Source organism: Pagrus major, chromosome 11, assembly GCF_040436345.1.
Source record: "Pagrus major chromosome 11, Pma_NU_1.0".
Classification (NCBI taxonomy): Eukaryota; Metazoa; Chordata; class Actinopteri; order Spariformes; family Sparidae; genus Pagrus; species Pagrus major.
The window spans coordinates 20806833-20826919 of record NC_133225.1 but is presented as its reverse complement, the minus strand read 5'-3'; the positions used below and the strand labels follow the sequence as shown (position 1 = coordinate 20826919).

Genomic DNA, 20087 nt, shown 5'->3' with positions numbered 1-20087 from the left:
AGCTAGGGCAGAGCCACATGTGCATTCTAGGACTGTGGTGTTTTGCCACTGGGATCATGCATACTTCATAATGTGAGAAAGCAACTTTTTTCAGTACCTGAAACTAAAAGATGGCAGAAAATAGCAACTGCTTGGATAAATTGTATTTAATCATTTTTTTGGGCCAATATTTTAAGTCTGAAACCCAAAGTTTTGTTCCATTTGTGCAGACGCGACCATTTCAAGAAAAAGGTGATAAATTTGATGATGAAAGCAGAGGAGAAGGAGCAAAGAGTGATGCAGATGAAAGGAGTCAGGTAAATCACTACACAACTAATTATGTTTACATTTAATTACAAGAAATCCTGGAAAAAGCTAAATTTAGAGCATCATTTATGAAGTAAGCAAGCATTACTAGCATTTGTTCAAACTCTTGGATTTCAACCAAAAGTTTCGCATCTTTATCCGGTTGAAATTAGGGGGCAATAAGTTTGCCAACATCAGTCAACATTTCAATTGTGATATTTAAACATCAATGTTCCTGCAGCCTCACAGAAGCCTCACAGTGTTGAAGAACTCAAAAGGCATCCATGGATCATACTTAGAGTTTCATGAGTTTGACTCTTGAGATGAGAAAAGAGAAGTGCTTGAGCTGCACTCAAGTTGTTTACTTGTACTCAAAGGGATGGCTTGCTGTAGACACAGTTTTCTGAAGGCTTACATTGCTGCATGTCGATTTTAATTCCGCAAATTTACAAAACCTGACATTAAATAGCATTTCAACCTCTGACATTATGGCAGGATGGGATGTCTGAAGGCTTAAAAGGCTTGGGATACTAAAACTCATCATTAATATGATCTATAATAGAAGTGGTGCTATGCAAATCAAGCATTTGACCATCAATAATCTGATAACAAAGTTATCTTGCATAAACTGATAAACTGATAACAAAGTTATCAGTTTATCAGCTGACCCTATAATAGACCTTCTATGTTTCCTTGTTGCATCATAATAGATGTAACTGTCTCATTATACTCGAGTAAATGTAAAAAATGCCTCTTTAAAGGTCCTCTGCACTGCTCTAAAAGCATATATAAATAGCAAATAGTGTGTTGCTCTGAGTGAGAGCTGCTGCACTGTATAACGCAGACAGGATTGGACAGTCTGTGAAGGATCAGCTGACCATGTGTAAATGTCAGATGAAAGCTAGAAGGAAGAAGAAAGGCTTCAGTAACTGGACAGATGCAGAATGGTAATTAGATGGAGAAACTGAGTAGAAGAGAGGAGGGAGGAAAAATGGCAAGCAGGACAGAGGTTAATTCTTCACTGGAAGAAAGGTTGAGCTTTTCTCATTAGAGCAGACCTGCCTGTCGTTGGCTCAGCCGTTTTCACCATGACATCATGTTTTCTAACCTTTAGGTTTTGCTGAGCACATATGCTTTCCTTCAGCATCACTGTACTCTATATTCAGTTGCACATATCCATACCCTGGAGCTGCCCATTGCAACTTCTGTCTTCCACTGCTGGCCGCTGAGCAGCTCCAGTGGAGCGTTCAGGGATCAGATACCTTTCTTGGGGGTATCTGGACAGCTGCAAGAGGGGGAAGTATTGCTAATTCAATCCTTTTGATGTTTATTTTCAGGATTCAAAATGGAGACCTTGTGATTATAATTTTATTCTAACCTTTTGTTTCCTACTTCCTTCAAGCTTTTATCATATGCTATGAAAACTCTACTATTGTTTAGCTATTTTAATCACCCTTTGATAAATGAATTGCACACATTCATCCAGTCATAGACGATTCTGTGTACACAAAGACAAACACACACACAAGCATTTTTTTGCTTTCTCATCTAAGCTGATTACATCCATAAATCTTGTTTTGATTTCTCATGAGGTAAGACGATGCTGCTTCACGGTCAATATCCTGTTTTTATTGTACCGCTGCATTGCTGGCTCTCTGTATTTCCACCCTGGGAGATAGGCAAACACTGTTCATCTTTAATACGGCTTCTTGGTGAAAGAGGAGAGATGAAAATCCACCGTAGAAGCCTGATTTAACATTGCACAAAAGGCAAGTGAAAAAAACAAATCACAGCAACCTACAAAAGATAGTGTGTGATGTATTTCACCTCAGTGTTGTGTGTCTGTTGTAAATCAACTAAACCCTCTATTGTCAGAGGTCTGAGCTGCTTGCTGTGGCCTAAACCAGGTAGCGAGAGAAGCACAATACATCACTACTTCACCATGAAGGATGTCGGAAAAAAATGCTTCGGTGAAATCATTAGAATCAACACACTGGCTTTATTCCATTTCAAAATGATCTGAATTGAGGTAATGGCTACAGTACAGTAATGTCTTTACCACGACTTATGGCAAAAAGCTTTAAGGGGCTTCACAGGGTCATGGTTAATGATCAGTCCAAGTTGTTTTTATTGGAGAGCAAGGCTTCATTGATTTTTTATGGCAATCTTCAAAGTTTCTTAAGAAAGTTCCATCAGAAAAAAATAGGAGCAGAAAAGGACCGGAACAAACACAAATAACCAAACTTATGTACTTTAGTCTCCTGGACCTCCTCAGGAGTCAGGAAACACACACAGTGATTCAACATTAACTCAGAGGTGACGTAATATTGAAGTGCAGTCTGCTTTTAGTATTACAGCTCTCTTGTCCAGTTCCTGAGGCTCCACGCTGGGGTGTATGTCTAAAAATTGACTCTGTCTTACTTCAGGTATTTTCAGCCAACTCAACTGGACATGGAAAAGCTCTCAGCTCTGCCTCTCTCTCTGGTCTCTTCTGAAGGTCACCACAGAGTTAAAGGAAAAAGCAGTACCTGTGCTTTTTCATATGAATATACAGTTTATTATATACTGGGGATACAACAAATGATTACAGTATTTTAGTTATCAATTAATCTGCCAAATATTGTGACAATTAATCATTTTCGAGCCCAAAGTGACATCTTTAAATTACTTCTTGCTTTTTGGAAAACAGTCCAAAACCCCCAGACAGTGAGTCCTTACTTTGCTTGGACCAAAAATGGTTTTAAAGTTTTGCTTGAAAAATTGTAAACAATTAATCGAATATCAAAGATTTGGCAACTAGTCTTCTTTCAACCAATCAACCAATCTTTGCAGCTCTACACAAAACTGCTTAATCAATATTATCTTTTTTAAGTCAACCTTTATTTTATCAGGACAGTCCATAGAGATCGAGGTCACTCCATGAGAATGAAGGCTAAAACTGCAGTAGAGTTTAATGAACACACAAACAGCTCATTCTGAAATGCAATAACACAAAAACACATCAAGTTTAAATCCTTCAAAGTTACAACTAAATTGAAAAATTAAGAAAAAATATAGAGGTAAAATTCAAACTGAAGTGAACTGAAACATTTAACAGTTAATTAATCACCACTCACACAGGTGATGCTTCAATTCTCTTAACTGTTCACATGAGCCAGAACTCCATTTTGAACATTAACAAATTCTCCCACAAAGATCAAGTAGAGACCATCCTGTGATGGGATCAGACCAACCACGACACCTGTCAATATGTTCACATTCTCAGTGGCACTCTAGCAAAATCTGTCCAGAGGTAAAGAACAGACATATATACAAACACACACAAAGACTCACAAACTGAGAACATTATCAGCCGACACTGTCGAGGCTGGTAAAAAGGTTTTGGAAATATAAAACTTTGCCTATTCTGTCTTTTTTCTCTGCAGTCTTTCCTTTCCAAATGGAGATATGGTATAACTCCTTTAACAGCTCGCCCAATTGTGAGCGAAAATAAAGAAATGCTCTCAATCACAACTGCACACATGCCCATGCACACTTTTGGATGCACAAAATACCAACTGTGAGGTCTGGCATCAGTTGTGGGAATGGAGCTTTTAAGCAGCATACCTTCCCCCTACATATGCTCCCAAACCCAACCTAGCAATTATATGGAAACCTCAAAGCTAACCGTAGAACACTATCTAAGGGCAGCATCATGGCTACCAGCCAGTGTTGACCTAGCCTGGAGATATGCCTGCACTCTGAATCCTTCCATCATGTCTGAAAAGGCCCTCTGGGTTGATACTGTTTCATGTGTGGACAGTGATTAAAGAGTGTTTGCACATAACGTGATGGGTATTTACTGAACCCCTGTAAGACTGCAAAATTGGAAAATTTTGTACATCATTCCTCATTGTTTCTAAAAAAGTTATGTTTTCTCATACCCCGTCTTCATCCAAGAAACTTGCTCTTTTATTTATGTCATAGTCTCCATTTCACACTATATGAGATCTCCTTGCAAGCATCCTAAAACTGGGTCTCGAACAAAGCAGAGCACAGTGCTGCAGATTATGTGCAGAGCGTTGCCAGATTTCACCAGTCAACAGTTCGGGATCACAGCTCTCTGTTTGGCTGCACACTGACTGTGCTAAACATCTGGTGATGTGGAGAGAAAGCAAGAGGATTGTATTCTATATTGTTAGTTTTGGTGCGTTTCTATGGACAATTTTATGCAAAAACCTAATGCAGTGAATGTATTGTTCTCTGATGGAAGTATTCATTTAAATTATGAACATATTGTGTTTACTATTATTCTACCTGTCATTACTAAAACTACGATTAAAGCACATGCATACAATAGTTTAATGAATAACAATGCTTATTAAATTTCCAGTAATCTCAGATATGCGATGCCTGTGTGAAGCTCTGCACATGACTAAATCTGTAGCAGCATAAATTCATTACAGATTAAGTGCTGCTACAGCCTCACCAGTCCTTACATTTGTAATGTCAGTAATAAGGAAACACCAGGTGAATATTTTAAGATATGAAGAGTAAGAAATGATTTGTCAGAAAATCCCCTGCTCTGAATTCTTTAGAGAAAATGAAACAGATTTTCTCTATTAGTATAATAGGCTTACTGAGCCATTACACCAGATCAGAAGATATAACATTACATGGTTTAAAATCTACACATTCACCAGTGAAAAACTAAAAAAAAAGCTTTTTCATGGAAAACTGCTTCATAAACTTCTCACCCTGCAAAAAAATAGTAATGTAGAATAATCTTATTCAAACAAGTGAGGAAATGTGTGTGTATAACCTATTTCCAACACTGAACTGAGAGCTTCAAGGTGTTCTGTCTCTTGCACTGAAAAACATATAGTAGTTACAGCAGGATTTATTTTCTCAACATGCAGTTATGTGAAATTATCCATTTACGGGTGGGTTACTTCTTCAGGCTGAGCCACCAGGCACTCACCTGCAATCTCCCCAATGAGACCAAACACACCGATCCATACAGGTAATGTCTTTGAACCATTTTTAGTCTGGCCCCTCACCTGGGGTCAATTTGCCTTGGGTAACTCTACCAGGAGCTGTTTCCTCTGAAAACAAAGCTCCCAGAATCACCATTCACTGCGTTTTCAGACTATTTCTGCACACTACTAATTTTTCAGTGAAAAAGAAGAAACACATACAGTTACTGACCTGAAATCTACTGGCTACTGACCTGTCTTGTATCAGCTGATAGGGAATATTTAACTTAACCATGTTTTCCTCTCTGAATTGCTCAAAGGCCTCTAGACAAATGTGCTCCTGTGTTCAGGGTTGAGGGCAGAGAAGCATCCTTACAGTGCCTTAACCCTCATCAGTTGTTAAATAAAAAAAAACTGACGTGTTAATTAAAAGCACAAACCAAACAAAACATATCAGGCTAGAACATAGTCTAACTACAATCCAGAGAGATGTTCAGTACATCACATAATGTTCTTGCTTGCCTACTCATCCATACTGTACTGCCTGGCTGGGAGTCGCCGCTGGCATTAAGCACAACATACTGGCTGCGACTTCGCCGAAACCGAAGAGGACAGAAAGTACTTGGATGGGCTTCCCTTCCACCCTGCTGCTTCAGCTCCTCTTTGTTCGTAGGATCAAGGACTGAATAAGGACATAGGGAGCTAGTTTGATGTTGAGAAGTATTTTATTTTTCCGCCTGGCGCTCAGCAAAGCATCCTGTTCTTCTGTTCACCTTCTGTCTGTGTGCATGTGCATCTTTGTGTGTGATGCTGTCTGCCTGAATCCAGCATCTCAGTATTCTCGGCCTCAGTGTTCTCACAGTGCATAGCTGCACACACAAGCACACACTGTATGCTTACGACATATGCGAGCACTAGCACCCCCACTCTCGCACCCACCTACACACACACACCCTGCCTACTGGACTGTAACCATGGAAACCGAGCGCCTGCCCAATAGGGGTTGTGATGGAGGCAGAGGAAGAGAGGAGGAAGTGTATTCACCTCTATTCATGTCTGCTCCACATGAGATGATGATTCAATCTATCACGCAGTAAAACTGAATCGACATTCACTTTTTTATTAATATAGAATGTTAAATATGAATATAATCTTTATATATTTATATGTAGTTACATATACTGAAGACGATATTAGAAATGTCTGATGAATATAAACTGATGCTTTCATTTATCATGATGTGAGTAGAAATCTTCCCTCCCTTAAAAGTGCAGATTGTAGCACAAAGCTTTTATATTCTTGACTTTATGAGTGTAAAAATACCACACATAAAACCACAATCACTGGTTCATATTTTTGTGACGTTTGATATATTTATGGCTCCTCTTCTTGTTGATAGCTTTCTATAGTCTCAACTATAACGCATGATGACGTCAGAGCCAGTTAACAGAAAAATATGATGCATAATCTATATGTGGTGTTATACTTTATGGGTTACAGCACAGTTTTTTGATCCTATAAAATGTTGTAATGTTTCTTTTCATTGTACACAACTGTATTTTTGATATTTCCTTTATTGATCCCCCTTGGGAGAAATTCGCCTGATTAAGATCCAACAGGGATCAAAATGTTGTCCATTTAAACGAATTTATGTTTTTTTAGTCATATTGTCGCTGATTTCATTCCTGCATTTTTGCAGCATGTTTCAATATAAAAAATATATTAGTATCCATGTTCCTTGTTGTATTTAAAGACAATAAAAAACCTGCTTTTACATTTACCTATATAGGGAGACATCTCATATTTACAAGTCATTGTACATGTCAACATTAAACTGGCATATCACAATGGTACTGTAGTTAATAGGCTGAAAGGCTTACAACACATCTGAAGAATCCTTAGATTGACAATAGGGTGTAAATGCTTTCAGTCTAAAGGCACGTGGTTTCAACAAGAACTACAGAATAAATCTGTTCATGTACACATTACAAGTGCATTTGTCATTAAGGTTGGATTTAAAAGCATTCTTCAGCTTAAGCGTGACTATAAACCTGTCTGTTTAATGTCTTTTCTGACATACAGTCACAGACATAGCACCCATTTAGCCAATAGAGCAACTCAGACACCATATAAGGTGCCATGGCTCTTACTCAGTGTTGACGGCATATGGCCATGATAGAGTCTGATTTATACAGTACATTGAAAACTCTTGGCAGCAACATGACCTATTTACTACAGCTTTATTAATGATTAAAGCTGTGAAAGTCAAGGTTCGAGAGCCTTGAAGGAACATTGATTCTCACCAGGAGGTCAAGGAAGTAAAAAGTTTTGAGATTATTTTAGTAGGACATACTTATTTTTAGGCATCTACATCCCCAAGTTACTATCCTGTAGATGATCTACAGGCTTTTCCCAGAGAAACTGTTCAGCAGCTTCAGATTTTGATGCATTTCATCAAGTGATTAATATATTTAATAGATGGTGGCTACATTTATAACATTACTTATTTTTTTAACCTATAGAGCACTTTTTTAAAACCCACATTATGATAAAAATCAAGTAAAATCAGGAAAAGTCTGATAAAAGCACGTTTTAAGGCTGCACGAACAAAAAAAAAATCACATTACGATGAATAAAAAAATTGCACCTCTTGCAATTTGTATATTGCACTTGGTCCTATTGCGATTTTGATAATATTCAGTTTAATTGTGCGGCCCTAAGAGGATTAAGAGGTCACTGGTTCAGATATTGGTAAATATTCATGTAATATATCAGAATGTCATTGTTGAAATTTTCAATTATGTTAACAGATATGCTCTTTATTCCAAGTGACGCGACTCTGAAATACAAAACTGTGTGAAATGCTGGTCGGATTTCCAAAGAAAAGGATGGATTAACTCTATTGTATAAAAAGTACAGGGAATGGACACAATTCCATTAACACCTATACCATCTACTTAAATCCAAAACAACAATCCTGCATCTTTGCACAGTTAATTTGAACTAGAGGAAGGAAAGAGCAGTGCTTGTCCCATTCTCATTATCACCGCTGAGGTGCCCTTGAGTAAGGCAATTAACCATCAGTGCTCAAGTGGGACTGCTCTGTATCCAGCAGATTGTAAAAGTGTGGAGCAAAGGGTTGTTACAGAAGTGTACGTGTTAACTGACACTACCCAGAATAAATAAAGTTAAACACTAAAAGCCAAACACTGTTTCTATACATTAACTACAGTCCACTCCACTCTACAGTGTGCAGTGGACCCTTGAATACCTACACACACTCACGACACACTTAAACCATTCACAAACATGCACAAGCTCAGGCACACGGACTCTATTTTCATTCATCATTTTGATACTTTCATCGTCATTCTCAGTGTCCATAGCAACAGGGTCAGAAATTACATCCGGATGTTGATTCATCAAAAAGAGATATGGGTCTTTAATTCAATAATGTTTATCTGCTGGTCAGAGTGTCCGACTTTGATATTACATTTTCTCCCTGACCACAGCTGCACAGACACAATCTGAGGTGATGTGCAGTTCATGTCCGTGGGAGATTTAACTGTTCACATTTATTTGATTGTTCCTTTGTGTGTTTTGGAAATGAATTCTCCAAGAGTTTCAACTCACTCAATCGCTGGGAACAAAGCTGATCACACAGCACCGACACTCTGAAAAGAAACTTGGCAATTAAAGCTTTCTGATAATGAGTTTTGGCTATTATCATACCAGCAGCGGTGCTTCACGTGGGCTGTAATGCTAGAATAATATTTTCAGATCCTCAGCCCACCTCCACATCTCTCCCTCACACTCTGTGTGCATTACAGGTGGAGGAGAGTGTCAGCGATACAGAATGTGTGTAGGCGAATGAGTGGGTGGCAGCTGCAATTTGGATCCCTGCGTCTTCACATGTGGGAATCCGTCACATGGCTGAAGACAGAAGGATGAGTGGGCAGAATAGTGACAGAAAGAGAGAGCGTCAGTTTGGCAACCTAGTGAAAATGTGAGTACATGTGCTCGCTCTGTTATGACGTGTGTCAGAGAAACATCAGCAGCGTCTAACTCAACTGCTGACTGACCCACTAAAGCTTCCTCGAACATCCCCTAAAGTTGCTTATTCTGAAAATTACCTGATGCAAACTGCTGAGTTTACAATAAAGCTCAGCTAAAAAATGCCGTGAAGCAGCATTTAATGACATTGCTGCAGAGCAGCTTACAGTAAGAACTGCAGGTAGGAGCTCAGTCTCCAATAATGTTTTCCTTTAAGGGCGGATTATGAAGCCATTAAACAACCCTCTCTTACTCTCCCAGAATAAATTATTGCTCTTCTTGCACTCCCTCCATATTAGGGATGCATGATGGTGGATTTTTGCCAATATCTGATATTTTCCAACTCATTTTGGCTGATTGCCGACACCAATATACGCACTCATTTTTTTCAATCTAACTGAAAGACAAAAGTCTCTCTTGTAGTAGAATTAAAATGATATTATGCCTACTCTTGGTGGCCCACTGTCAGATGCAAACAACAACCTTAATCGCCAGAATAAATGTTGGCAAAGTATGTTCCTGCAAAACCACAGGTGAGTTAAAACTTCACATATCTTAATGTTGCAACTTTACATTTCTTTCGGTTGAATTTTCTATTTCTCTTTGGTCACCAAGCTGTGCTTATGCTCTGGTTAGGTTTAGGCACAAAAACCACTTGGTGAGGGTTAGGAAAACATCACGTTTTTGCTTAAAATACCTGATTTGGTCGCCACATACATGGCTGGAAATGTCCTATGGTCTCCTGATAAATATCACTTTTTTGTTACCATGAACATGGTTAGAAATTGTCCTGCGGTCTCCTTAAAATATCCAGTGGTGTCACGCTTACAAATCTATTTCATAAGAAAGGTGCATAGGAGAGGGACAAGTAGATCAGGAGTTGAAAGCAAAATCCAGCACACTGTCTAACTACCAGTACTGAAATGTCGCAAATAAATGTATCTTTGCAGGTTAGACAGAATGCAAGATTTCTCTTTCAACATTTGCGAATGTCCCTCATCAAAAATAGACGCAGCACTGCGGTCACTGGTTTGGCAGCCTTGTGAGCTTTCATTCCAATGTGTAGCAGGTAATCCGCATGAAATGTCTTAAGTCTGTGAGTCCTCATAGAAAACAATGTTAAGCAGTGCTGCATCTGTTTTGTTTTCCAAAAGTTCGGCTACTATACTTAAACCTTCAGCATTTATTAGATCATGCTGTAGATCTTAAACTATATGATTAATTAGAAACAAGGATTCAGCAGTGACATGTAAGGTAATATGTATGACATTTCTTCAATGGTGCAGACAGCAGTAGTGACTCAAGTATTGTAGTAGGTAGAATAAAGAAAAAAAACAAAGAAGGAAAAGATGGTAGGGTAATTGAGGAGGAACGCACAATGGAAGAAAGGTGACTGAGAAAGGGCAAATGTAATGGAGAATTATTGACAACAGAGGTAAAAAGAAAAAGGATGAATGCTAGAAGACGAGGAATGGATAATGAAGGGGAAGATGTGGAGATACAGTAATGAAATGTGTGTGAAAAGGGATGGAAGTAGGAAGAGGTTTGGGAAATGTTAAGGGTTGAAGGGTAATATGAGTGAAAAGGAAGACAAAGAGAAGATGATGTCAGGGCGGTGGGAGGAGTGAAAGGAGGCATGCAGGTTATAAAGATGAAAGATGGAACAATAGAGGGCAGAGGGAGGAAGGAGAGTGAAATGGCAGAAGGTAGTTTCACACTTCTCTAGCAGCTCATTTTCACATTCACAACAACCTGCTCAGTCACGCACACAAACACAAACACAAACACACACACACACACACACACACACACACACACACACACACACACACACACACACACACACACACACATACACACACACACAGTCTCTTTCTGGCAAACCCTTGAGTTATGAACTGTGCCAGACTAAAATCAAGTGTAAAACTCTTTTTATGCTCTGGACTAGAAAATAAACTACAAAACACTCCGACAGCACAACATCAAATCCAGTAGTTTAGCTTTAAATAAAATGTATATGCTTCTTTCTAAAATATGTGTTGTCTTCACAAAACAAAGTGCTTGAAATGTAAACCCCAACAAAACTTAAATAACTATTGAATTTGCATAGAAGGGAAATTAAAGCCAGCGAGACTCTTCAAACAGACTGCAGGCAAACTGTGTGCTAATTGTGTCTCAATTGCAATTCACTGAAGCAACAAACCCTCCTATTGAGACTTCGCCCCCAAATAATGAGGATCCCTCATTCTCACTCAACAGGATGCCAGCAAAGTCATCTCTGTAGTGAGATCCAACATGTAGAGATCGACAGATAAGCTATAAAGACAGTGAGAGATGGCAGATACACACAGGTGCCTGGGGGTCTAAGTCAGTTTGTACTGTTGAATTTTGTTTTTTCAAATCCCTAGAAAAATCTAAGAAGTGAAAAAGCCCTTCTACCCTACCTTCTCACTGGCTGTCTGTTGCTGTGCTGGTTTGATGCTGCATTTGCATATTGGTTTTGTCTTTTTCAATTAAATGTGCTTTATAAAAAATGATGTTATCATCCGCAGTTATTGGCCATTAAAATAATGTGCAATTTCGACTGCTACCGAGGTGATTTTTTTCACAAAATGCTGTCTGACAAATGCAAAATGGATCTGAACCTCATTTCAGCTGTCCCTGTGGTTGGCACCTTTTCAACTTTTCAAAATATAATCCCATTACTAATGGCAACATCAGAGCAGCAACAGTTATAATCTTATAATTAATCTACCTGTGCAAAACTTAGCCGACCAGTTAGGTGACCTGTTTGCCCTACAATCAGAGCATTTCACCCTGTAAGAATGCAGCAACACGCAGGATTAATCAGCTTGTAAGCAATCAACTTCCTGATACTCCAGAATGTCTTCTCTTTCTTGGTTAAGAGATGCTGAATGGAATGATGGAATGAGGAAAGAGATTATGTGCATGAAATATGCCTCAGGGAACATGAAAAATTGAAGTTCAACATCCGTGTTAGGTACGGCCTGGTGTCAAATTCTACTGCTTGGAAACTCAAGATAGAGAACTGGAAGAGTTCCTCACTGTGATGACCACTATGACATAATAATAATAACTTGATGCCCATGAGGACGGAAGTTGAGAGTTTATGTGTATAATTATTATCGTATACCCCCGACCCCAATCTGCCTGGAGGTCTAAGTCAGTCTGTACTGTTGATTTTTGTTTCTTCAAATCCCCAGAAAAATCTAAGAAGTGAAAAAGTAACAGCCCTTCTACCCTACCTTCTCACTGGCTGTCTGTTGCTGTACTGGTTTGCTGCTGCATTTGCATATTGGTTTTGTCTTTTTCAATTAAATGTGCTTTATAAAAATTTATGTTATTATCCGCAGTTATTGGCCATTAAAATAATGTGCAATTTCAACTGCTACTGAGGTGATTTTTTGCACAGAATGCTGTCTGACAAATACAAAAATGGATCTGAACCTCATTTCAGCTGTTCCTGTGGTTGGCCACTTTTCAACTTTTCAAAATGTAATCCTATTACTAATGGCAACATCAGAGCAGCAACAATTATAATCTTATAATTAATTTACCTGTGCAAAACTTAGCCGATCTGTTAGGTGACCTGTTTGCCCTACAATCAGAGCATTTCACCCTGTAAGAATGCAGCAACACGCAGGATTGTTGCTCATAATCAACTTGTAAGCAATCAACTTCCTGATACTCCAGAATGTCTTCTCTTTCTTGCTTAAGAGACGCTGAATGGTATGATGGAACGAGGAAAGAAATTATGTGCATGAAATATGCCTCAGGGAACGAGGAAAATGGAAGTTCAACATCCCTGTTTGAAACTCAAATTGAGAACTGGAAGAGTTCCTTGCTGTGATGACCACTAATAATAATAACTTGATGCCCATGAGGACAGAAGTCGAGTTTATGTGTATAATTATTATCGTATATCCGGACCCCAATCTCCTCACCGCCTATGAAATTCCAAAATATCTCTTACCATCTGCAGTGGCCTCTTTCGAAGGTCCCTCTCAGTGACCAGTCTCTCCTGGTCGGTAATGTAGAGTCCACGCTGAGCCAGCGCCTGAATGACAGCATCGTGGCCCAGCAGGGGCTTGGCAGCATCGCTCTTCAGGATGAGGCTGCCGGCCCTGCAGTAGAGGTCTGCAGACAGCAGGAGGCTGGTAACAGGAGGCTTCAGGTGCTCCTGCTCATACTGGTCTGTGTAGAAAGGGTCCTTTAACTCTGCTGGGATGCTGTCTGTAAAATGGAGGGGAGAAAGTGGGATTTTGGTTAAGACAGGTAAAGAGATGGCACTTTAGATTTTGACATGACAACCAAGACCACCAACATACCGTGTTTCTCAAATTTCTACATCAACAAATCACTAAGAAGAGTATGAGGATTACAAAGAGGTAGAAAAACTGTAAATAGCAAAAATAACAGCTTAGATGCAATTAGAAGATAAAAACAGGGAAAACAGAATAAACTTCTTAAATTCATGTTCTAAATATGGAAACAGAACAACTTTGTCATGATTTTATCCCATTTCTCACAAGGAATTCAGCAGCAAAACTATGGAATAAAAAAGTGAAAAATCAGGAAAACCTATTCCAAATCTTACTGGAGTTTTCCACACAGATTCTGTGCCATTACTTTTCTTTGACACGTCTGCTTCTTCTTCTTTTATAGCCACGCTTTGACAATATCTTGACATGGATATATGTGTGGATAGGCCTCAGCGTTGCTATAGCAACTGCAGGAGGAGTGGAACCCGATCGATTCATCTCGTCTGTATCTCTGCAGCCTCCTTGGGAACACCCCTCTCACTGCGTGCCTCATCAAAGTGTGTGTTTGTGTGTGTGTATGTGTGTGTGTGTCACCTTAAGCAAGTCCACTGCAAGTCTACGGATAATTAAAAAACATTGTATTTCTTTATTGCTTTTGTCTCATACATTCCTTGCCAGTGTTTGCTGAGCTGGGCATTTCTTAAAAAACCTTTTCTTGAACACGGAAAGTATGGCTATTGTACAGAAAATATCACCAAGAGCAAAGCCCAAGCAAGTCCCTCTTTTTCTACAACTGATTAAACAACAAAACCATGATTAATTGGTTTCAAATGAGATGCTGCTGCTGCTGCTGTGTGAAATCATTCAAACACATCTGCACACACTCCAGATGCAGAGCTCATCAGCAGGAGAATAGATGTAAATTTTGATAACCGCCTAAGTGTATGCAGAGAAACGTGGCATGTGGAGATATCTTTATACTCCCCGACACCGCTGCCTATCCTCCAACAGCAGTCAATGAATCACCTGTTTAGACTGACCATTATCAACAAGGTCATCTACAGATGGACTCTGTTATTATCTAGCAGAAATGCAGACAGAAGCAGTAGCAGCCCTCTAGGTTAAGTGCTTTTCCTATAAGTACAATGCTCATATTATTGATGCCAACAAAGTATTAATCTTTTCTCGAGCCCTCCCCCTTTATCCTCCACAGGGAGGTCAGAGGTCAGGCTGAGATACAGAGCAACACCCATGAAGGCACTAAGTCAGTATCTTGCTCAGGTAACCTAGAGATTACATTTCATATTGTTTAGAGAAATTGTAGAACAGTGTTTACATCATCCATGGGCATCAGTGCAGACAGAAAATTCTAGGTACAATTATTTGATTAGTTTCAGATTTGATAAAACACTGTATAATAATCTACTTGATTTGTTATTTATCCTCCACTATTTCATTTGTAGTATTTAAGCTTTATTCATGGAGGGAAGTCTATGAAACCGTGCTTCAATATTCGAGTATTTAACTGTTGATAACAGAGCAGAACCACAGCTGTTTAAATAGGGGCATCTGTTCAGTATTTTTTAAGGCAATGTGGAGAGAATTTCCCTAACATTTCCCCCGTATTCAAACAGCTTCTGGTCATGATCAATCTTCTCTGAGCTCTGCTTATGAACCATAGTTGTATAGTACATTAAACACTGGTATTAGCTTGTACTGTCTGACAATATTTGATTGAATTTTCTAACAGCAGATGATCCGCTGCATAGGCAGCATCTTGCCTCTACTACAGTGCATTCTCGATGCCCTTCTGCATTGGTGTAATGAGGCAGATGCATGTGAAGTATTCAGAGCAGCGTAGGCAGGGATCTGGAGATGAGCCCGCTCTCTCTCCTTCTCTCTCTGGAGGGCTGTATTTTTGGAATCAGCCCACTTCTAGCAGTCCTGATTGAAAATACACCGAGGATCTGCGAGGAATCTCATGTTTGCCGGGCTATTACAACACAGAGCAGGGAATAATGTGCTCTGCGCTGTGGCTACAGCACCAGAATACCATTATGACGGCACTGTTTAGGCAAACGGAGCTGTAGTGGTTATTTTAGAGCTGATGTGTTTAAGCCCATATGGATAGTAAGCTAATAATATTGTAGTAACTACAATAAAAGGGATAAAATGGATGCTTGGGTTGATTTTAGGTCTTGCACTAGAGCTGCAACTACATTTATTTTCATTGTCCATTTATCTTTGATTATTTTCTTGATTAACCGTCAATTTTTTTGGAATAGAAAATGTCAGAAAATTGTGACAAATGTTGATCAATGTTTATTTTTTTTATTCATTTTATTTGTCAATCAATCAATGTTTCTCAAAGCCCAACATGACTTCCTCAAATGTTTTATTTTGTTCACAACCCAAAGATATTCAGTTCACTGTCATAGAGAAATAAGAAACCAGAAAATTTTCACATTCCAGAAGCTGGAATCAGGGAATTTTTACTTTACTGTAGGGATGCCACGGTGAATATTTTTTTTAACCTATAATTACCTGCTTCTCATGGCCAATACCGATTAGGTAACCCATAATCACTAAGATGTAGGGAGCAAAGATGGATGATGGCTATCCCATATCTCTTATAAGATTTGTTGTCAGAACTCGTTGACTTTTCCCTTTCTCTCTGAACTTGTGCCGATCATATATCGCAGAGTTCAATTGTGTTGTCATCCTCTGAAACAGCCAAAAACATCGACACCGGCAACAACATGTTTGGCTCTCTAGGCTACACTGCAAGGCTCTGATGCCGTGAGCACAACAGGCTTCTTCTTTTTCTTCTTCTTCGCCGTCTCCTTGTTTATTGGTGAATTCCAAACAAACTTTCAAGGTACAAACAACCCCCTTTATATCTGGGCTAGTTAATGCTGCACTTATTAAGTCACTCAAAGCATCTTTATCGGCTAGAATTTCACCAATACCAATAAATAGCTAATAATATAAATTTCCCAATAGTGGGTAGATAATTTATACATCCCTCATCCCTACTTTATTTATAAAGACAAAAGATAAACTGTGTTACTGAGTTGTGAATGTTAAGTTAGCTTTTTTCTGTATTTCTTCCTTTCAAAGGTCTTGTCGAAAATACAGGTCATATAGTCTACAATCATAAACAGTAGACTGGAAACATGAATCCCCTGATCAAAAGTCAGTTTGTGAATGTAATGATGTTTTTCCCATACACATTGTTCACCCACAGGGGCCAAGCATCTCAAATATATTTTTTCTGCCTGTGGGGCACATGTTTTCGAATGAAGTGATTGGGTTTTTCAGGTAACTGGGCAAACAAACAAATTCTGATAATAAAAGACAAATAAGGCAGGCACAGATCCACATTGAATTGAAACTTGGTTTAAAATTGCTCTTGTACACTGACTGGACTGTATTTCTGAGGCTCTCACACACAGAAACTCCTGAGGTAAGATGGTCTTAAAACTCAGCTTTAGACCAATAGTGTTTTCACTTCAGTGAAAGTGAATGCAGCAAGGCCTAATCCATACCGGCCTAATCCATCTTTACATTATTTTTAGTGGACCAAATATTCTCCACTAAAAATAAAAGTATTTTTTGTTATATTAAGCCAAAAATGTAACTTTGATTCAGGTAAATGACCAACATTTAGTTACTGTATGGCAGTTCACATGCATCAGGATCTGATACATGTCACATGGGAAATAAAATCAAAAACAGGACACAATCCACTGACTGTCGGGAAACTCAGTCACAGTTTGTGCCAAAAGCTTCAGTTTGATTAATTTATCTTGAATTAATGATTGTGAAACACTTTTCAATCATTGTTGGGAAATGTAGGAAGCATGTCTTTTGACCAGGTGCCATGCATTAAAGCTTAAATTATAGGTCCAGGGCTATGCATGGTAGAAGCATGATACCAATCATACTAGTTATGCACATTAATCGTCTATAAGAAGAGAGATCTTGTTCTGCTTCTCTGAAACCACCGTATCAGCCCTCGGCCTTAGACACTGCACAACATAAATGTCATGAGCAGTGGGGATTTTGTGAAGAGTTCTAAGAGACTATTCTGTAAAAGAATTGGACACTTGCGGGAAATTCAAAATACTCCAAGTCTGTACTCATTTTTTGTGAATTTTCAATGCCACAAGAATGCGATAAGCCTTGCAATTTGCCACATTTCCACTCTGAAGGCTCATTCTCAATTATGTTAGAGAGTGATGTATTACCACTTCACCAGACATGTCTTTAGAGTCCCTGCTGCGTGTAATGTGAGAATGTGATTTGAAAATGTGTCAGTAACCTACCACCATCACAGAAAGTCATGATGATATCAGGGTGACTGTGGCAGACATTTTGGTGGAAGAACATGAGTTACTGTTACTGTAAATCCATGTTGTTGTAATTCCTTTTGATGGACAACAGAGGGTGATGAACGTTATTAATTACACAAAACACCTCCAATTCCAGCAGGTGAAGCTAATTCCATCAATTCTGAGCAATAAAAGCATATTTTTTTTTCATTCAGAATGTAACAAATGAGCTTTGAGTGGTTACTCAGCAGCAGTGCTGAACAAAACAACTACATCTAGTGATGATTACAGGATATTTAATCTCAGGTAAACAACCACAGAACAAATTGGTCCTTTTAAATCAATTAACTTTGAAGAGTAGGATGATCTTGTGCAAGGTGAGCCTCTGAGCCATCGTGTTACAACCCTCCCATGTGTCTATGTATTATCCATACAGGCTGGATAATCAGAGGGAATTGCCATTTTGTTTTCACCGCACTGCTTGAAAATGTGGGTGGTGATTCAGAGGTACAGAACCAGATCACATCCATACATTCCCTTCATTAACATCCCGTCTCTTTCTAAGATGCAAGCAAGTCTCGATTAAGTTTGGAAATCCATTTAATATGTGATTGTGTTCACAGAGTTAGTTCATCATTTTTCACACAACTGAAAATGATGAATTGGCAGTTCAAACTCACCTGACTATTTTTTCATTGCAAAACAGACTTAACATTGAGAATATCATGTCATAAAAGAACCGAGGAAGTGACATCAATTGAGACGAGACACATATAATTAAAAACCTACAAACCTTAGCATTTACCCCACCTTACTCTTAACAAGTACACCCATTTATATGTGCTACATACCCTGCTGCTGCTCTTTCTAAATTTGGATGATGTACCCTGAAGGTGACATCAATTGGGACACCTTCATACCTTGTTTTTACACAGAATCCTGTCTTTTCCATTTAGCTGGACAGTATATTTACTGATCACTGGGAGCCAACACAGGAAATTGGTTTTATCTGCCCTCTTGGGATGAAATTTATTATCTTTCCAATAGGCAATTCATTTAAGATGGGCCGCAATCAGGACACAATGGTGTGTGTGAACCAAATACTCTGGTGGAAAATCACTGGTATACTAGTAACTGTAATCAATAATGAGCCATAGTGAATATTTAGTCTATTTGTTTCTCTAAAGAATAGGCAGTTTTGTATTTGTTATGAGGATTGTTTTGGTGTCAAAGCCTTTTAAAATGTACCACATGCACATGCGTTATACATTAATAGCATCAGATTCTGTGGTGATTAATTTTTATACATGCCAACACGCATTACAATATTCATGCATGGTGCAGGTAACTATATCGAGTTCCAGTAATGCACCTACCTGTCCCATAAGCTTTGGCCAGCAGCCATGCGAGGCTGCAACAGATTTTGGCTTGGGAGAAGTCATAGTGCTCAAAAGACTTTATTGCTGGAGCAACGAAGGTCTTCTTAACATCCCTGACGTCCTGAACTTCACCCATATTTCTCCCCCAAGCTGTTTTCTTGAACCCTATGAAGCAGCAACACAACGCGAAAGCATCCCACTACTGGAATTTCGGGGAAAACAATAAACGGCAGTAAATTTATGGGATGCTGCGTCTTTTCGGAGACTATTCACAGCTTCTTTCAGTCATAAAATGCTCGGCTGGCCTCGGGTTTTCGTCTTATTTTGGTCTCCTTGACACAATGAGTCGCTAGTCCTGGTGTTTTTCACCCATTCTGCTGTCTACCAGTTGAAATGGGCTTCGTCGGACCAGGCTGGGACGGTTTCCTCGGATTTCAAAGGTAAAACTGCTCTTCAGCTGGAATGAAAAGAGCAATATTTCCATTCTTTGGGTTCTCTGGAAGCAGTCGGCTTCTTCCTTTCACGTCCATGTATTCATGAATGGATAACCTATGGATTTACCATTCCCTACTCTATCCAGTCTCTTGGTGCCGTGGTGCGGTTTTCCTGCCGCACTGTGGCTCTCCAAGCCCCGCACCTTTGTTGCGCAGTGCGCATGCGCTGAGGTACCTTCATATGCTGTCGGGAATGTTAACACTTTTGTTCGACGGATATATTGCTTTGGCCCTGTATTGTATTTTCTTGCTACACGTTTAAAGTTGTGTTTTGTTTGGGACAGTAGCACATCTCTGCGACATA

The 20087-nt window shown here is 39.1% G+C and overlaps 1 protein-coding gene across 1 annotated transcript in view; it reads right to left on the bottom strand.

Moving 5' to 3' along the window:
* Positions 1-19425, bottom strand: part of camsap2a (calmodulin regulated spectrin-associated protein family, member 2a) — a 52014-nt gene extending 32589 nt beyond the window's left edge. Inside the window, exons 1-2 of the mRNA XM_073476726.1 lie at positions 19287-19425; positions 13288-13547 (exon numbers count right to left, since the gene is read on the bottom strand). Coding sequence (XP_073332827.1) covers positions 13288-13547; positions 19287-19425 — 399 coding nt within the window. The remainder of the gene's footprint in view (positions 1-13287; positions 13548-19286) is intronic.
* Between the last annotated feature and the right edge of the window lie 662 nt (positions 19426-20087).